Below are 20,938 nucleotides of genomic sequence, written 5' to 3'. Positions count from 1 at the left end.
GATACAATGTAGAATGTAATGCTCGTGCGTTAGTCTGTTTTGGACTAGGTATATAATCTGATTTATAATTATGTACTTTGGACTTGCAGTTCACCCTAACCACCCTGCCACACCTGAACCTGCTCAGCTCAGGTATAGCTTCATGAAATGCCCATAAAGAAACCTCAGTGACAAGTCTGGAATCCAGAGACCTGGAGGAAATGTTCTCCCAGAACTGGACACGGTGCTCTGGATAAGCCGAGTGGAAGAGGTCTCAGACTCTGGAAGCCCAACGCTATGCAGAGCGTAACAGAGCTCTGTGCTGAAAAGCTGAATGTCACAAACACACTCTAAGCTAGGCCGAAGGAGAAGGTTAGAGCGAGTACGAGCCAACTGGGCCTCCAACCCTGGCCATGGCAGGGCAATTGTAAGATCACACACTTGCTGGAGAAGAGAGCAGTTGGTTACCAGCTCATTTCCACCTTACCTTGCAGCTTCTTCAGGACAGCCACCTCCATCTTGAGGACCTGTTTGGGCTGCTGGGCTGACTCCACTTTCAGGGCCACGTTCTCACGGGTCAGGAGATCCATTGCCTCATAAATCTCACCGAAACCACCACCACCAATCTTCTTCAGCTAAACAGAACACAAAAGCAGGGCTTAGCACAAATGGGCGAGACCGCGTCTGTCCATTTACCATCGCGCAGCAGGAAGGAGCAGGGCACCAGCCACTTCACTGGGCAGGGAGGTACTGGGCCCACTCCCCAGGCTGCCTGTGACATGACCACCTGTCACAATCAGGACAAGAGCGGTCTGAGCTAGTGGTCAAAGCAGGAGTTAGGAGAGTCAGGCCAGGTCGGATACCAGGAGGTCAGGGGACAAACCGAGAGCCTGGAGGCAGGCGACCAGGAGATCAGAACCAGGAGACAAACTTGAGAGCTGAACGACAGAACTGTGGTTTCTGTTTGCCAGAAGCTGGGAATGGGCCACAGAGGATGGATCACTCGATAATTACCTGTTCCGTTCATTCCCTCTGGGGCACCTGGCACTGGCCACTGTCGTAAGACAGGACACTGGGCTAGATGGACCTTTGGTCTGACACAGTAGGGCCATTCTTATGTTCTTAATAACAACTAGAGTCAGGCCAGGTTGGGATACAAGGGAGTCAAGCCGGGGAGCAGGAGCACAAGCAACACATTCTCCCAGTTGTATGGACAACTTCCTGTTCCTGTGCTGGGTTTATACAGAAGCTGTGGATCAATCGGGACCCCCAGCATGCTGCCAATCTGGTGCCGGGACTGGAGTCCTCTGTCGAGGTTCAGCTGCTGTCTTAGCAGCTGTTAGCAGGTAGCAGATTGGAGCGTATTGCTCCAATGAGTCCCGTGGTCCCCGACACCACCCGTTCGCTGCCCAGGGAGGTAACAGCCCAGCTTCCCGGCCTCTCTGCGATGTGACCACCCCATCAAAGTACAGCCAAGTATTTGCCCAGCTTCCCAGTCTGTCTGTTATGTGCAATTGAAGAGTGGGGAAGGAAAAGGTGGCTTTTAGCCAGCTTTGTGCTCCCTCAATCTAGGGCTGATTTGTGTCAGGCCAGACCCCAGCACAAGTAAGAACAGACTTAAGGCTGCTCTAACTTACGCCTGCTGCCCATGGCCCCATCCATTCAACTCCTGGGGATACCCCATTTTCCCTGGACATGGTGAGGAGAAGGCAATTTGCAGGCCATACAGTGGAGCAATACATAACACCAACATTACTAGAGACAGGACTCAGATTCCAATGAGAACCATCTGGCCTGGGACCGCCAGTTCCTTTCAGCGCCGCTCTATTCAATGGAAAGGAAATAGCTGTTCACACGGGAGCTTCTCTAGCTCTCCAGTAGCATCTCTGAAAGTGTGAGGATCAAGAGGGAGCAGGGCAGGCTGGGATCAGCCTTCCTAGGCCACATCCCATATTAATAATACTTAACACATATATCACACTTCCCAAGACTATCTGATTAAACCTCCCCAATCCCTTGGGAGGAAGGTTCATGGTATCCTCATTTTCCAGATGGGGAAACTAAGGCAGGCTTTCGGGGGCTAAATGACTTGCCTGAGACTATCCAGTAAGTCAGTGGCAGAAGGGGGAACAGCACCCAAGATATCACGACTCCTCGTGTTATTCTTCTGTACCTTATAAGATGTGGGAAGGCATAGACTCCATTGCCCAAGTTTGTGTCCTGCACTTTGTCCACCTCTCTCCTAGCAGAATAAATGGAGGAGATCCTAGACAGGAGAATCTTTTCCCTCTCTAGCCAGCCTAGTTTTGTTAGACATCACTAAGGGGAGAAGACTGCAGAGCTAACGGGTCTAACCATCAAGGCTGCGTCCTTGTTTCACAGATAGTAATGGGAGAGGAAGGCATCTCTGTAGAAACAAGGCCTGGTAACACACAACCCTTGAAAAATACTCCCCTGGGCTCCTTTGAAACAGGCTCTTTAAATCCTGACACTGTTCATGCCGAGCGATCATTAGCATTGCCAGGCGCAAGAATAAAACACGAGCAACCTTACTACTGTCTGGATAGAGTTTGTATTTCAGCCTGCAACAAGAACCAACCCATTCTGCCGCTGGACACCCTCACGATCACACCCAATGCTCTGAGCTCTGCCCTGGAGGCCAAGCGTTAAAAAGTCACAATACTATCCTGCCAGCAATCACCAGCCCAGTCCCTGCTCCCCTAGGCAGCCCCGTTGGATAACCCCATCCGTAACTTATCAAGATCCATCTTCAAGCTGGTTAGGTGGTTTGCCCCCACTCCTCTTAGGGGGAGGCTGTTCCAGAGCCTCACTCCTCTGATGGCTACCAGGCTTAATCTGCACTCCCTTCTCCATTCCATCCATGAAAACGATCCGCAATGAAATCGTTCCTGTCAGCACTGAAGTGTCATTGTGGACATGCCAACGACATTAGTGGGGCAGGGGGGAGGTGTCCAGGCATTATTTCAACGTACCTGCACATGCAGTAAAATCTCTCTGCATTGATTACATTTGGTTCACATCTGGAAGGTTTTTCTTTGCAACCACAAGGGCTAGACACTGATTTTTAAGAAGTAAAAGCTTAGATTCTGTACAGTCTGAATGTGTCGTGTGGCTCTCACTGGGTAGCTGGTCCCTGTGGATAGACCAAGCCCAGTGCCCCTGGACCAGAGCAGGTGAATCCAATCCAGCTAGTGGGCAGTCAGAGGGGGAGATGGACTGAGACAGACTGCGCCCTGGGAAGGGGAAGCCACACCAGAGCGGAACAAGGGGCCAGGGCCTCAGAGAAGCAGCCCTGAGCTGCTCCAGGAAGGGAGAAGAGCTGCCTGAAACTGGGAATCTGCCAGGAGCAGGCATGCCAGAGACCCCGGGGAGGGGTGGCCCTGAAGCCCAGGGCTAAGGAATGCATTAAAAGTCTGTTTTTTTCTGTTTGTTTGCTAACCTCTGTTAAGAAAATACATCTCCTGGAAAAGGACGGGGCGAGGCAGTGCATGCTTTGAGCCGGGAGAGAAACCTGGGATGGCTACAGTGGGTCACAAACACATCAAGCCGGCGCGGACAGCTTGTGGCCATGGGTTTGAGCTCCTTGCTCTGACGGCTACTACAGGCAGATTTCACTTTTATCCACATGCTGTAGCAAAGAATAACTTTGATCTCGTTTTCGCTCCTGAAGAAAGAAGCTGAGACTCTCAGCTGAGTCCCAATATTACCTTTGGGGTTTTTTTTTTTTTTTTTTTAAACTACAGCCATCATAATACGCTGTTGGCATCCCCAAGGGCCAGATTTCCCTATCTATTTTTATGGAGAATTCCCCGTGGACATAAAAATCGTTGAGACAACCCAGCCCAGAAAGAGCTCAAAATACTTGCCTATGAGAGGGACAGAACTAGCTGCATCCTAAAGGTGCTCCCTCCAGACCCATGTGGAGGCATAGCACATGGGCATAGGGAACCTTACACCACCTCGGTCACTTAAGTCATTTCCTTGCACCATTAAGGGATTCTGCTGTTCCCAGCAGAATGCCAATACGCAGGAAAAAAACCCACGCAGGTGCCCTGGGTGCTAAAGAAGCGTACACACCAGTGCATTCAGTATCACCACTGCAAATGTAAACAAACTGCTGCCAGCTCCCTGCCCTCCTTTTCTGATCTCTTTTATCCGCTCGGCCTCCTTTCCTCTTGTTCCACTTGATATCTCTTTCACGTACAGCTCTCTACCCAGCCGGTCCCATCACTGCCAGCAAGGCTGACCTCAGACGTGCAGCGTGGATCCTGTGTCAGCATCCATGGGAGGGCTAGAACTGCCTCTCCGTCTCATTTCACAGCCGTGCTGAACACGTACTTACTCTCCAGCGACAGCCCCTTTAATTGCTCCCCACCTGGTATTTCTATTTAGTGTTGTAGCTGGCAGAGCACCTGGAAAGACAGTTTGTATGAAAGACCATAAGCAAAAGGAAACTGAAATATATTGCATTTCCCTTTCCTTTCGGCTCTTCCGCCCTACGGGCCCAATCCTGCCGTCCTTACTCAGACAGGGCTTCCATTCAAAGGGGTGATAAGTAAAAACGGCATGATGGAGCCTCATGGAGCTGGCAGAGAAGAGAAAGGATTTTTGAAAACACCCCTTATTTTGTTCTCTTTGACGGATAATCTGCAAAGGAGAACACAATTTGGGTTCAGGACCATTTTGCTTCTTTACAATGAGTAGAGAAGCCCTGAAAGGGAGTTGGGGTTGGTTGGGGTTTGATTTTTTTTAGTTTGTATCTGCTCTGGAAATATCAGGATGCTCAAGTCTTAACTTCCCTGTCTGTGCGGGATGTCTCCTTGTAGGACCAGACAACTGGACAGGGACCTTGCTCTTAGTTGACAGGCTGCTGGATCTTTAACAAAGACATCACCCTTCCCCATGGTTGACTTATATTATTCTATTAGATAGCGGCTAAATAAATAAAAAACATTTGAAGTGTAACTGAAAATCTTTCCCTCCAATTGCTCAGATTTCACTTCCTCGCTCTCTGTGATGACCGTGCTAGTTCTCCAGTTATCCCTAGTCTTCTGGCAAAAGCAGGTTAGCCAAGACCTACATTTACCATGTAAAAAACTTGCAGAAAAAAAGCATACAGACGAAAAAAAGGACAACAATAATTCCTTCCCCATTGTAGGTCACCTTTAAGTCTTCACCCTATGCAGTAATACAAAACATTTTTTACAATGCACAGGGGGCCAGTTTATGCCTGCTGAAGGAAATGTCATTTTAAATTTTCTAACTTGGGTGCGCATAACATCTCAACCTTATTGTTGCATCAACAATTTTGTTGCACTGAAGGTATTTATTTAAAGTCCATTCTGACAAAGCACTAAAACAAAACAGCCCAATGCCACTGCTGTGTCCTCCACTGAATACCGGCAGAGCCGCAGTTTGCAGTAACCCACTGCGTACAGTGCTGGTGCCCAAACAATATATAGAATAAATGGCGTTACACAAAGTGAGATGCTTAAACAGGTATGTCCATTTCTGCCCCGTTCGACACACGATAACAAAACCAGGGCTGGTCAGAACTGGAAAAAGACAGACAGTCAGTGAGGGGGGAAAGTTTTATTTTCAAGATTTTAACAGACAGTATCAAAGAAACCAAAAAGTGTCAAAGATGCATGTGCCCGTATAAGTAGCTAACCCTGGGTCTTTCTAGACAGAGGAGATGCAGCAGGAGAGACAGCTGCTCACTAGCACAGAAGTAGGTTCCCTGAGCAAAAATATCAGCAAAAATATCAGCATGTCATGGTCCTAATGTGTAGGCCGAGGCTGTAAAGCATCAGGTCTGCATGTATTTCTAGTCCTCCTGCAAAGCAGACCTTCCACATGTGACCTGAGAGTCCCCAATACAGTGATATCTGACTGAGCCTGTGGAAAGCCTGGAACAAGAACTCTAAGAGGCATGAACTCTTCAGCCCTTCCATTAATCTCACTGGAGTGTTAACGCTAGAGCCTAATGAAGACACTTGACGATCAGCCTTCACTAATTGCTGATCATTTTAGCAAGGCCCTGGGGAAGCAAGGAGGGGAGAAGCCGCTGGTATGGGGTGGGGATTAGGAGTTGCTGAATGGAAGTGGACGCGGAGGAGACACTGCCAGGAAAGGGGGAGAGAAACAGAGAGGAGGATGGCAAAGGAAGAGCAAACAGCTAAGACATCGAGGACCAAACGGGCAGGATACTCCCCACTGAGCGATGCTGAGTAGGACAAGAAAGTGCTGAATAATAAGTAACAAAGTTTACTCCAGAGACTGTATTCTCCCCGGATCTTTCTGCAAATCTCATGTTGGAACTGGTGGGGAGGGACTCGGGGGTGTCCTCTGTGGAACGAGGGGGGTGCAATCCTGAATTCATACTGTGCCTCACAGACCGTTAGGGTTGCCAACCCTCCCGGTTTTGCCTGGAACCAGGTCCTATCTCCTGGAGGCTACTGATGCCAAACTGGGAGATTTTAGGTGCTAAAAGTCTGGCAGCACAGCAGAGCTAAGGCAGGCTCCCTTCCTCCCCTGGCCCCGCGCCGCTCCCGGAAGCAGCCAGCACTTATCTGCGGTCCCTTGGGAGGGGAGCAAGGGGGTCTCCGCGGGCTACCCCCACCTTGAGTGCCGACTCCACATCTCCCATTGGCCAGGAACTGCAGCCAATGGGAGCTGCGGGGCAGAGTCTGCAGGCAGGGGCAGTGCACAGAGACCCCTGGCCCCTTCACCTAGGAGCCTCTGCTAGAGGGATGTGCTGGTCGCTTTGGGGAGCCGCCCGAGGTAAGCGCCGCCCCCCTCACCCCCTCCTGCACCCAAACTCCCTCCCAGAGCCTGCACCCCAACCCCCTGCCCCAGGCTCAGCCCAGAGCCCCCTCCCACACTCCAAACCCCTCGGCCCCACCCCCAAGCCTGCACCCCCTCCCACACCCCAACCCCCTGCCCCAGCCCGGTGAAAGTGAGTGAGGGTGGGGGAGAGCGAGTGATGGAGGGAGGGAGGGAGGGGGATGGAGTGAGTTGGGGTGGGGCCTCGTAGAAGGGGCAGGAAGGGGCGTGGCCTTGGGGGAAGGGGCGGGGCAATGGCTTTGGGTTTGTGCAAGTAGACAGTTGGCAATCCTACAGACCGTAAGTTAACAGGGAATTGAGCCCTCTTCAGCGCATGAGTCTGACACCCCTGGCATAGACAGAGACAAGCAAAATGGCTCAGGAGGCCCTGGCCAGAACCACAGCTAGATCCAAAGACACAGAAGGAAAAATAATCTGGAGCAGAAGAAAGGGAGGGAGGGTTTCACAAAAGATACATACATTAAAAAGCAACCGACAATGTCCTTTCGGTTAGCAAGGTCCCTGCGAGAACCGCCAAACCCATTCTTGCACTTCATGGCCTGATATGATGATTGTGAGACAAGGCAATGGCAGCAGCAGCACAAGGGGAAACCCATTTGTGCTTAAAATTCAAGGAAAAGATCGTTCAAGGGAATGAGGTATTGTCCCCATCCTGTCTCTAGGTATCTAATGTGTGGCCGATTAACAGCTTCATTTTCTTTCCCAGCTCTACACAGAAATGCTAGGAAAGTGCCTGGGATTAAAGTCTCCAGCAGCCTAGACCACTGACGTCTGCATCTCACTCAGCCGATCCCACGTATAAAAGGAACCGAATACCCACTCCAACGAGGGCTGTATTCTACAAGATGCAAAGCTGTCTGGGGAGGTTTTTTAAAGGATCCATTTCAGCTTCAGATTTCAGAAAGCTCTCAGCCACTCTCCATCAAAGGTGCAGCAATGTCCAAGCACCACCTGCAGCCTGTACCTTTGACTAAATTAAGGTTTCAAGGTCTTTGGATAGAAAACAAGAGCACCATTAATCACATCAGGAGCAGCAGATCTGAAGCAATTCCGGCTGAGTTTAACACAGTGCTAAAGAAATCTAAGCTTCAACACGCATCAGTTACAGGCACAGCCTGCAAACCACCAGCTTCTTATTATGTACTAGCTTGGGGAGAAAGCCCCTCAAGATCGTTTCTCTTTAGTTCCCTACCAGCCCCCAGAGATGCCCAGCCTTGCTCCTTGAATCAGCCAGGAGCGGGGAGAGGGACAGAGGACAGGACTGTAGAGCGTCTTCCTGGCACTGCTCTACTGGTTCAGGGAGTGGATTCAGCATGCTGCACGCTTAGGAGGCCACCAGGCTAGAACCAGTAGTTACCAGCAGGAGGTGAAATGTAAAGCAACCCTGAACACTACCGACATCAGCAGTATGCGCTGACTATCCCTGCAGCCAGGATGGGTTAGGAGTTGGAGGTGAAAGGATGGTGCTCACGGCTCACTGCTCCTCTCCCTGGCCTCAGTTCGGGGCCCCCTCAGGCCTCAGGCCATTGCCTCCCTGGGTGGAATTATGCAACTCCCCCAATCGCAGCTGGACCCTGGGCTCCAGCACCCTCCTCAATGTGCTTACCCAGCTGGTTCAACTGGGTTCAGTACCTGCAGTTCCTCCTTCTGGGAGTCTGCTTACACCAGTGTCCTGTTCATTTCAGCAGTAGGAACAGCACTGAGCATTAAATAAACCGTTTACAAAAAAGAACGGAGAAACAATTCTATCGTGTACAGCTCTGAGGAACTCCCTAAGATGGGTCATCAGCAGGGCTTGAAACGTCACATCCCCACTACTACCTAGGAACCAGCCTGTGAGTCTAGAGGACTTTGCTGGGGGGGTTACAACCTCTCTATGTAAATAGCAGTAGGATGTTGGAGATTAGGAATTCTGAGCTCTCTCTCTTACTGATGGGCTGGATTGCTGGATTCACTGGGTGAGGTCTTCTGGTTCATGCTATACAAGAAATCAGACTCGATGGTCCCTTCTGGCTTTAAATGTGAATCTATGACTCCTTGGGTCTGAGAAGGGAGTCTGTCTAGTGGCTAGAGACAGGATAACTGTGACAACCAGGGTCTAGACACCCTAAGGGGAAAAGAGGGGTTCTGAACCCCAAAGAACAAACAATTGAATCAACTGGCTTATACCATGTGATTGTGTATAAATATGTCAAGTCCAGTGTTTTATGCAAGCTTGTCATGCTCTGAACTAGATGGTCAGTAGGAGATATGCATGCAGGTGATGGCTATGAATATCTGCATGTCTAGAGATTTTTAATTGTAACTGCGGTGCGACTACAGCATTGCCTCACAACAGAGGGTGAAGTAATCAGGCCGAGGGGGGACACCTCCCAGGCTAGTTGTTTACACAATACCCATCCCTTGTCCAGCCAGAAAAAACACAATATTGGACCATTAAAGTTCATGGAAAGACATTGATAAGAAAAGCAAACCCAAGTCTTGGAAAACAGAGAAAGAAGGGCGTTTGCCCCCTCCAATAACCATGAGTCTTTATGCCAGGAGAAAGGGGGGGGGAGGGGAAGAGAAAAAACTTTGGGTTTGAGAATTTTTATCCAGAAACTGAGGACACCAGCTATGTTGGAAGGCTAGACTCCCCTCCAAGACAGAGGGCATGCTGGGAAACTGGCCACAGGCACGAGGTAACGTACAGAACAGGGAATTGAGCTAACACAGATGTGTGAAAGCCTGAGATTGCATCTCTCTGTTTATTTCCTGTGTAACTTGTAAATGTTTGCTTCCCCTGACGAGTTCATCTTCCATTCTGTGATTTTTTCTATTAAATAAACCTTCATTTATTTTTACCCCAAGCAGGTCTCTGGTGTGCAAACGGTGTTCCCCAGAGTGAGCGGATAATTGGGGCAGGTTTCACTCCTTCGGAGGTGCCGAACCAGAAGGGAAAATTCCAAGTGTCTGGTAGTTATGAACGTGGGGAGACAGATTCGGGGGGACTTGGGACTGGAGGAAATTGCTGAGGTCATCCCGCAAGGAGGAACTGGGCTGATGGCAGCCCAGTGAAACCTTTATGCTTGTGGGCTGGCTCCTGGTGCCAGGGCTCTGAGTCATGGCAGCACAGCATTAAGGCACTCGACGTTATAAGGCAGGTGGGGACAGGACCCCTCGCTGGTCTGGGTAAGCCCCAGTATGGCACAATAACTAAATCACATGGTTTGGGCACATTCGCTCTGAAGAGCAGCATGGCTGAGTGGCGAAGACTTGGATCTGCCATATTTGAAATCTGCACCCTAGGCTGGGGTGCTGACAGACACATGACTCGTAAACGAAGAAGATTTTAACTGGAATTACTAAGAAAGACAAAGCTGGAAACCGACAAGATCACGTTAGAGACCATGGGCTGACTACAGCTGAATGTTTGTTATGGCTCTAAGAGGAGCAGGTAGCAATGGTGCCTATTATGAAGGCAACGCTGTCCACTATAAAACCGTTTTCATTTGCTTATAACTTTAACTATTTGGGCTGAAACGTCCCAAGATAAGCTGGACCAGGGAGGGGGAAGGCAGAGGGAGTAGGTTTAGACAAGGAGCAGGGGGAGACTAGGACTATAAAATAGAGCAGGAGGGGACTGGGAGCTGGTGCGGGAAGACTAGGACTGTCTGGGCAAGGAGAGGGGGATCAAGAGCTAGGGATGGAGAGTCTCGCATGAGAAGCCAGGGGTAAAAAGACAGGACTGGCACAGGCTTTGGGGGCGAACGGGCAGAAGAGTCTGTGACCAGCAAAGCACACTCCCTTACAGAGCCTGGAATGGAACCCAGGGTTCCTGAATCTCAGCATTCCTCCGCTATCAGCAAATATCTGTGAAACCCACGGGCAAAGCATGTATCCCATCCTTCTCGAATGGCTGGTATGCGCAGAGGATGACAACCTACCATTGCTCCAGTTCCATCATTAGCTCAAGTGGCAGATGTCTGTATGGTGGATCTAAAGGTTACAACCCTGCTGATGAACCACATGGATAGTAATATGATTCCACATGATGGAATTTGCTTTTTTAAAACCTAGGAAATGACATACAGAAAATTATATTGAAAGAAAATTAAGGTTGTGAAGTCAAGCACTCAAAAGTTAGGAAATGTCAGAATTAAGTTTGCCTGGGTAACCTTAATTTGGCTCCCTTGTACATATGCAATATATACCATTTGTAGTTACATGATCACATACTCTGTTTTCCACAAGACCCCTGCCTCATTCAGTGCACAGAACACACCTGCTCTGGGGATGATTCGGGGCTGTTGTCTTTAAGACCCCAGCCTCATTTGCTGAAGAAGCTGGAAAATGTGAAATGAATGAGGGAGAGGATTGTAGGAAGTGGTTAAGGCAATTGAATGCTGCCCTAGAGAACTGGAGTCTATCCTTGCCAATGCCACAGAGTTCCTGTGTGATGCCGGGAAAGTCACTTGGACGTTTCACACGTGGCCTCTAGTTGTGTGTCCCTCATTCTCTGGGTGTCTGACTTAAAACCCTGGGGCTTGATTTGCAGAAACACTAAGCACTCACAGCTGCACTGAATTCACTAAGAGCTCTGCTTCGAACACATCATGTTAAGTACTCTGAAAAATCAGATCCTACGGGTCTCAAATTGGACACCAAAAATTAGTGGACACTTTTGACTTTAATCTCTCTGTGTGTCAGTTTCTTATTCAATAACACCACCCCTTCATCTCCCCAGTGTTGGGAAGATTAATCATCACTCTAGTATCTGAGGACTTCACAAAGATTAATTGATTTAAGACCATATCATGACACATATGCCCAAGTCGGGCAAATTCGGTTGCACAATGCTGATGTTTCCTAACATTTAAGCGCTTGACTTTATGACCTTCACACTCTTTGACCAGTTTTCTGTGTGCAATTATTATTTGTATTAGGGTGTCCAGAAAGCTAACAACGTTGATGAATACAACGAGCAGATGGGTGGGGAAAGAGGAGGAAAGAGTGAAGCCAGCCTGTTACTCATAGTGAACAGTAGTGACAGCTCACCCCCTGCCTGGGTTCTGCAGACAGACCAGCCCAGGTCAGGCTTACAGAGGGATCTGAAGAAGAAGAACGGTGGCTGTTCCCATTTTGTTTGGGAGTTTTTTCCCATGTAGATCTTACAGCATGGGCGAACAGGTGAGGGTCTCTGATGGAGAAGTTGACTGGTAGGCAAAAGAGGGCTTCTGGCTGCAGTCAGCAAGTTTGCTGAGGATAAAGAGAGAAGCAGCTTCCTGACCATCTGCTGAAGCAGAAGTCAGGCATCAGCTACCAGCACAACGCTGCAGGCTGCAGCCACATAATCATTGTTTTCTTTCTTTCTTTCACAGCACCCAAAGTGGGCTGGAAGCACCACAGTGCAGATAAACTCATGTTCCTGCCCCACGCTGACAACCTCAATTTAGGCACAACAGCAGGGAGGCAGAATAAACCAATGGGCAAGGAAGCCAGGGTTTACATGGGCACTGAGCCTGGCATATGCGCAGCAGGTTTGGGCTTGTTAAAAAAAACAAAAAATAGGGAAACATCTTTACTGACTCACTTCTGCTGAGTTTCAGGGAGGGATGTGATGAGGATAGCGTGAGATCCATGGATAGGGGGCAATGGGGCAGAGAGCGCTCTGGGGGAAGAACGTCAGACATGGAGCGTGACATAATTAGCACCAGTGCAGGTGTAGCTGGGTCGGTCCCAGGATATTAGAGAGACAAGGTGGGTGAGGTCATTTCTTCTATTGGACCAGACAATCCCGAAGCTCTCAAATGAACTCACACAGGAAAATGGTAACAGACAAAAATGCCCTATCACCGACGGGTGAACACTTGTCACAGAGCGATCACTCTATAGCTGACTTATCAGTCCTCATCCTCAAAGGAAACCTGCACAACACTTTCAAACGACAAGCCTGGGAGTTTAAGGTTTACACTGCACTTTCATCGGAAAAACTTTTGGCTGTCAGGGGTGTGAAAAAAAAACACACCCGACTGACAAAAGCTTTACCGACGGAAAGAGCCAATGTGGATGGCGGGAGACGCTCTCCTGCAGACAGAACTACCGCCCCTCGTTCTATTTTGTCGGCAGGAGAGCTCTCTCCAAAGAGCGAATACACTGCGTACCTTCCAGCTGCACTTCTGTAGCAGCACAGCTGTGCCGCTGTATGATACGCAGTGTAGACATGGCCTTAATTCATAACTCTGCTAGACGACTGAACAGAGACGCTGGCTTTACGGTTTATTATAACAATCTGTAACCCACTAATCCCTTGTTTTTGTCCTATCACTGCGGAGGTGTTAACAGGCCATACTCTCTTGAATGTTCCCTTACAATACGCGCTAACTACTTATACTAAATCTGTTCCACCTTACGTTTAGGTGTGATGCTGGGAGTACCTTTCCCAGACCTGAAAAAGAACTCTGTGTGGCTAGAAAGAAAGCTGGTCTCTCTCACCAGCAGAGGTCCAATAAAAGATATTACCTCATCCACCTTGTCTCTATAATTAGCACCATACAGAGAGGCGGCAAAGGCTCTTCCTCTCACGCACATCATGTCCCCAAAGATTTCCTGAGCTGTGCCCAGCAATTAGCTCGCCATCTTAGCAGGTTTGCTTATGTAACAAAGTTTGTCGAAGTCGGCTAACTTTGAATTATCAGTGTATGAGGACAAAGTTTTCATTACACTTAACAAAAGCAACATTCTCAAGCACAAACTCTTTTTCAGATCTTCCCCTCTCCTCTGCTTAATTTCTTATGCGACTTCCTTGCCAGTCAAGGAAATCGTAAGGAGGTTTCACTGTAACCGTATCACTCAGAATATGAGAACTGCACAAGTTTTCAGCGGATATCTTGATTCACTGCTGAAATGCGAGGACGTAGCAGCATCAGAGGGGATCCAGAGAAGGGCAACAAGAATGCGGTCAGGCCTGGAAAATTCTCATATGAAGAGAAACTGGAAACATTGGGACAGTTCACCATAGAAAAGAGATGAAATGTAGATAAAGAAATGGCTGGCCGAGGGAAGGGAGATAGAAAGAGCTTGCTGTCTCATAGAACAGGAAAAAGGCAACTTCAGTGAAAAGGAAAGTAACAAATTCAAAACTGATGAAAGGAAATACTTTTTCACGCAATGTGTAACAAGTCTGTGGAACTCACTGCCACAGGATGCTGTTGAGACCAAGAGCCTAGCAGGATTCAAAAGGAGATTGGACATTGGTATGGATATCAAGAATCTCCAGCATTCTTAGAGTAAACACCACTAGAAAAGTAACAGGAAGAAAATATTTTAAAAAACCCTCATATTTCAGGGCACGAATCAACTTCTAACTATTGAGGGTTAGCAGGAGCTTTCCCTGGGGCGGGTTGTCTCATAACTGCCTGTAATGGGGTACACTCACTGCTGGGACACCTCCTTGTGGCTGGGTCTGAGGATTAGCTCTCTGCCCATCTCGCGCCCCTTTCTGTCTGTTGCTTGCACAGCAGCCCCTCTCTTACTCTGGGATACGCATGCTCCTTTCTTCATCCTATTTAGTCCTCCCCTTCCAGGGTGTCAGAGTCCCACTGGACAGACTGGCTGTATGCCATCAGGCAGTCTTCCGGTCCAGTGCCACTTTTCCAGGGGCTGGAAGGGAACCTGGGTCCACCCACCACTCCAGGTTCCAGCCCAGGGATCTTGTGTCTAGCAATATGCTCAATCTCAGATCCTGTTGCTGTTTTCCCTGGGCTCCTTCCTACCTCGCTTCTCTAGCTCCTGGCCCACCTCTGGGATTACGAGCCCGAGATTCGTCCGCTCTCAGTGGCTACTCCCTCCTCTCGGCTTCTAGTCCAGGGCTAAATCCCAGGGTTTACTCTCCTCTCCAGAACTTCTCCTTGTCCCTAGCCAAATCCCTTTCTCTCTGGAGAGTGACTGCAGAGCTGCCCCCGAAGCCCCTTCCCGTGCTCATGTCCTGTTCTATACTCCTAGCCCAGTTTCTCCCCCAGCTGGGATGCATCTGCCATTAGGCCCTGTCTGTCCCTGCTCCCCCTCCAGGGAATCTGCAGAATCTAAAGTTAACTGGCCCCTTCTGGCCCACAATAACCTGCTCAGGGCTTGTGTGAGGTGGACACCCCATCACGGAACCTACTGAATAGTTCTTCCACCTTCCTCTGAAGCAGTTGGTGCTGACCACTGACAAAGATGAGACTCTAGCCAACGTGAGCTCCTGGTCTGATCCTGTCTGGCCATTTCTACGTTCCTATGATCAGGAGAAGGGCTTTCTGCATATCCACAGACAAAGTGTGTAAAGACCTTCATGCCTTGGGTTTTACTAAATCCTACCTTTAGTATATTAACTTGGACACACACACACACACACACACACACACCATATGAGAGTTAAATCTGAAGGATGATAGATGGCAGCTACAATGAAGCACAGAAATGAAAACCAGGAGACCAGTGCAACAGAGCAGTGGTGTGTGGTCAGACATGAAGGGTTTAACTACAGAGATAAATGGCACGATGGGCTCCTGGTCTCTACGAGGCCCCAGGCAATAGAGTAATACAAATAATAACTCATAGCTGAAAGCCTGCGCAGTCACCTGGATGTCGCAGTTGGGTCAAGTAATCCCCCATCTGTGCAGTCTCCCTCAAACAACCATTGAAACTGTTGCATGCAAATTATCTGTACAGTAAAGATGACAATTGGCTGAGTTACCTCGGCTATCTAGGACTCTTGGCATGGCCTTGATACATGCCTTACTGTAGCTGTATTCAGCATGTGTGCAATTCATAAAGTCAAAATGGCTGAGATCTTAAAACTGGCCAGTAACGGACCATGAATCCCACTGGTGATTGAATCCGGTGATATTCGGAACAAAAAGAGCTCTCAATGCGCGTAGCAATTTCCATCACTCACTTTTGTGAACTTGTACACGCTATGCAGTCAGTACCAAATGCATTGTTATTAACAAGAACAAGAGGGATCACGCTACAACATACTGGGTCACTTCAGAGAAGAATCAACTTTTCCTCTCCTGGCTGGAAGTCTAGTGCCACTCTTGCTGTCCTGTCCTTTGCTTCTCTTCAGCCTGAAGTGCTCCTTTGAGTCAATGTTTCTGTGGCCGTATCTCTTTTCACTGAGTTTATCCACAAGTGGGTTTCCTCATCAAGTGGGCCCTCACCTGTCCATTAGGCACCTTTGAACTGAATTCCATCAATAGATGTCCAAATAGTCATTCTCTCTGTTTAGGTCCTTTGGGGGTGGGCTTCTTGTTTACTATTTTCAGGATCTGTTGTCCTCTAACACAGCTTTCTGATCAGCTCCCTTTTTCACCAATTTGATTTCCTTTCATTTTTTTCCTTTGATACCCTCTCTCCGGTACATCTGTAGATTTTATTTCCCTCTACTTCCCTTCTCTAATAGTGTCTGCTCACATACCGAGGTCTACTTTTTTTCTGCTTCTTCCGATCTGAAACCTTTCCCGTTTTCCCTCTTTTTCTCCTTCTCATTTCTCAGTCCCCTACTTTTATTCTATCACTCCCCCTCCTACCCAGGGTCCGGTTCATCCGTTAGCTCAGCATCTCGCTTCTTCTCCTTCCTCATTTGCCCCTTTGGGTGGATTCTAAGCCCACCCCAGCTTGAGCTGCCCTCCCACTGGCCGTCTCTCTCCCCAGGACAGCGTTCTGTGCTGCTGTATCACAGCTCCAGCAGGTGCTAGTGCCAGGGTGAGGATAACCACAATAGTACATCAGGACAGGAGCAACCCTTATCATTTGTTTCTGTGTGTCAGTGCTTGCTGTTGGGGGGTCTGCCCAGTCCTACAACACATCCTGCCTTGCGAGCAGACGTCTGGGTTCGGGTCTCCGCAGCCAGCTGTGACAGAACACAGACAGAAAATGTCTCCTTCCTGTGAAGTGCTGCGCCCCTTTCACATCCACTGGAGCTGGCATGTCTCTGCTAGGATCTGCTTTCAGTCCCTCTGCTGTGAGCAGATATCCAGTGATGTCACCTTATGCTGTTTGACGTGCCCTCCCCTCCCCTCTTGTACAAGTCTGACTGAACCTTTCTGGGACCCTGCACACAGTGCTAAAATGGTCAAACTTGCCGCATTCCTTGCCGTGCTGAGCACTTTTTCACCTGCTCATGCTGTCTCCCCACTGTCTTTTCCAATTTTACTTTATCCTGTCTGAGATGGGCGACCACAACTGGATACAGTATTCAGGGTGTGGGCGCACCATGGATTTATATACTGGCATTAGGATGTTTGCTATCTCTTTCCTAATAGTTCCTAACATCCTGTTGATCTCTTTGACTGCTGTGGTGTACTGAGTTGAAGTTTTCAGAGAACTATCCACAGCGAATCCAAGATCTCCTTCTTGGGTGGTAACAGCTAATTTAAAATCTATCCTTATATATGTGTAGTTGGAATTATTTTTCCCAACGTGCCTTACACTGCACCTATTAGTGTTGAGTTTCCATCTGCTGTTTTGTTGCCCAGTCACCCAGTTTTGTGAGATCCCTTTGTAACTCTTCACAGTCAGCTTTGAACTTAACTATCTTGAATAATTTTGTATCATCTCCAATTTTGCCACTTCTCTGTTCATTCCCTGTTCCAGATAATGAATATGTTGCACAGCACAGGTCCCAGTACAGATCTTTGGGGGACCCCTCTGTTTACCTCTCCATTTAATTGTGAAAACTGACCATTTATCCCCACCCTTTGTTTCTAATCTTTTAACCAGCTACATGAGAGAAACTTCCCTCTTATCCTATGGTCACCTAGTTTCCTTAGAGCCTTTGGTGAGGCACCTTCCTATTACCCTCATTAGGATGTGTCTTCCAAATTTTTAAGGATGCCTTTTTGCCTCTAACAGCCTCCATTACTCTGCCGTTTAGCCATGGTGGCATTCTTTTAGTCCTCTTATTGTTTGTTTCTGATTTGGGGTACGCATTTAGCCTGAGCCTCTATTATGGTGTTTTTAAATAGCCCCTCATTTTGTGTCGTTCTCTTTTTGAAGTTAAATATTACTGCAGTTCGGTTTTTTCGGGAGGGGGTTGGTATTACCCCCCCTACGTTACAGTCACTATTACTGAGTGGTTCAGCTATCTTCACCTCTTGGACCAGATCTTGTGCTCCATTTAGGACTAAAACTAGAACTGCCTCTCTCTTTGTGAGTTCCAGGACTAGCTGTTCCAAGAAGCAGTCATTGATGGTGTCTAGAAATTTTATCTCTGCATCACGCTCCAAGGTGACATTTACTCAGTCTTAACTCAGTTTACAACTGACCTATATTAATGTAGCACCAAATCACTATAGGAAGGTTTGGCAGAATCTGATTTTTTGAATAGTTTTGATGGATAATATCAGTTTATTTTTAAGCATTTTTTTCAATTTTTATCTATTCAAATTTTCAAATTCACCCAAAATTATGAGGTTTAAGCATTTCCCCTCTATTCTTATCCATTTAAGTTTTCACAGTTGCAGGAAATTATAGAGGGGAGGTCAGACAATTATTTAATGACAGTAGTTGTTGATATTCAAAATGTTAAAACTTTATAACCATTAAAACACCAATTGTCAATATCACATGTCAAAACATACTAAGTCAATATCCTTAAATCAAACTAAGTTCTTAAGCAGCATTTTTCTCTTTTTTTGCTTATCTGTAAATTTCAATTATCAATGGAAACATTTTGTCAGTTTGTGGCTATACAGTGAAATTGACGTTTATCAACATTTTATCAATACAAATCTAATCCTTCCAAGCCCAGCTATAAACCAGTTGTAAACTGATTTAAGTTCATCCATGCAAGGGGCTGCACCAGCTTAACTACATCAGATTAAAAACTGATTTTAGCTAAACCAGTGCACTATCTGGGTGCACTAGGCCTCGGAAATGATAAGTGCTAAGGACTTAGAGAAGCTAGTACCCCAACACAGCCCAGAGCAAGATAACTTTGAATGCGTTCCTTTGAATAGCAGGAATGCCATGCTGCCCTTCACATTCTTTTTAAAGTATTCTTTCCTCCCCTCCAAACAGTAATCATAAAAAGCAGCAAGTTTCTGTCACACAATGTATCTTGGTGTCATGGTCTGACCAGAAGTAATGCAGACAGAAGAGCTTTACAAAAGAAATTAAACCAGTTCACTCACTTGCCAGTGGCTAGGCATAGTGAAACCTTGTGGCACATGCCATCTGCCTACCAGCTGCCTCAGGACACAGTACGCATGGAGATCATCAATTACCAGTGCCCTAACCTGTAGATGGGATGTTCTGAAGCAGTAGTAAACATTGCGGAGGAAAAGCAAGGACAGCTACTAATTACACTTCTTCCAGCAAACTAGAAAAGTATACGACCAGAACCTCAAAATAAAGCCACATTTACAACACTGGCTCCAGCCCATTTAATTTATATTTCATATTATGGTAGTGCCCAGAGGTCCCAAATGAGATCAGAGCCCCATTGTGCTAAGTGCTGTACAAAGAGACAATCCCTGCCCTTAAGAGTTTACAATCTAAACAGACAAGACAGGCAAAGGGTGAGAGGGGAAACAATTAGCACAGCTCAGGAGAAGGCTAGCCTTCCTCCCTGAAAGAAATTTAGTTAATTTCTTCTTCATTTAAATAGGTCTTTCTGCAACAAGGCACCTTCCACAACACAAGAAAGGTACGTGATTAATTCCATGCCCCACGCTTAGCCAGCTGTTGAACATTCCCAATGAGCTCAACAAAGCTTTGAGATTAATTGCAAGCAATATTCATGCATTACATCCAGTAGGGACAAACTGAGGCTGCTACGGGGTTTCATACAGATAAATGTGTGTGCACGCATCTATCAGCTTTACTAGCGCTGGTAAAGCTTGTGTCCTGTGTGAACACAGGACTGCCAAAATAAACCTGCCCTCAATGTGTGGTCCAGCGCTTTGAGCCCAGAGCTGGGAATCAGAAGCTCCAAAGTTCCCATCACCTCCTTCTATGGCTTTGAGGAAGGCACTTCACTTCCTTCAGCCTCCGTTTCCTGAATGGTAAACTGGAGGTAATATTCACTAACCTCAAAGGATTGTTGTGAGGATTAGTGTGAGTAAAGCATTTTAAACGCTGAGTATTATTATTTCTACAACAGTCAGAGTCAATTATTGCTGACAGAGACAGTGCAACTTCCTCAGCTCATTCATTTATTATAGGCAGAGCTGATAGCAATGTCCATAGTTAAGGCTGAAGGACACTTTCCATTATGAGAGCCTGTGTTCAGCTGCTTATAACTTTGCCAAACTTACAGTGTTCAAGGCAACATTTTCCTTGCCGAACGTCTACCTTCAGCTGCCTGATTTTGGAAAGTTTCACCTCTATTGGGTCTGCGGTTTCTGAGGACGGGGTTAGGGTAAAAGACATTGTGTTTGCCAGTGTTCAAACCTGGATTACAAACGTTCGATGGAAACATTCTAGTACCGCTGGGCTCTAGAGCAAGGACTTGAAAACTGGCAATGTAGCATCTCAGAGTTTGAGAGCTTTGCTAATCAGGTCACCTGCAGCAGTTCATCCTACCCAGAAATCCCTGGCAGGTTTGCTCTTCTACATCAGCCATCTAAAAAACTGGTGTAATATTTACCACCTTCTTTCATTGTCTGATTGACATGCCCTGATCCAGATTCCCCCAGTCAGTGCCGTCTGATCAGTCCTGGGACCAGCAAGAAGCACTTTTACCCCATCACAGAGAAGAGCCTTTTGGGCCAGTAATGGAAATTCAGAGTCAGAGCTACTCACCACTTTCCAACGGTCCTTGACCACGTAGTTGGCCGGCAGAATGTCGACCTGTTCCCCTCCCCCACTCATGTTTGGTTCCTCCCTGATAGCTGCTACTAGGCACTGCATTTGCCAGCCAGAAAGTATTTTAGTAGCTCCCAATTTAAATGAGCCATTTATCTGGGAAGAAAAACAAAAGGGAGAAAAGGAAAGAGTTAGTGCACGTCATTGCAGGTGGTCGATGCTGGTGAAACTACATCTCAACAGCTCTGGTTTAGAGCCAATCAGAAACAGCATCTCTGGGAAGAAGGCAAACTCACCTCGGAGCGCAGCAAGCAACAGCCTG

The 20,938-nt window shown here is 47.6% G+C and overlaps 1 protein-coding gene across 1 annotated transcript in view; it reads right to left on the bottom strand.

The window, feature by feature from the left end:
- Window positions 1-20,721, bottom strand: part of TTBK1 (tau tubulin kinase 1) — a 105,704-nt gene extending 84,983 nt beyond the window's left edge. Inside the window, exons 1-2 of the mRNA XM_026653206.1 lie at window positions 20,614-20,721; window positions 467-614 (exon numbers count right to left, since the gene is read on the bottom strand). Of these exons, the coding sequence (XP_026508991.1) occupies window positions 467-614; window positions 20,614-20,721 (256 nt within the window). The remainder of the gene's footprint in view (window positions 1-466; window positions 615-20,613) is intronic.
- Between the last annotated feature and the right edge of the window lie 217 nt (window positions 20,722-20,938).

Source organism: Terrapene carolina, unplaced genomic scaffold, assembly GCF_002925995.2.
Source record: "Terrapene carolina triunguis isolate 2854851 unplaced genomic scaffold, T_m_triunguis-2.0 Scaffold132, whole genome shotgun sequence".
Taxonomy (NCBI): Eukaryota; Metazoa; Chordata; order Testudines; family Emydidae; genus Terrapene; species Terrapene triunguis.
This window is presented reverse-complemented; position numbering and strand designations above follow the sequence as displayed.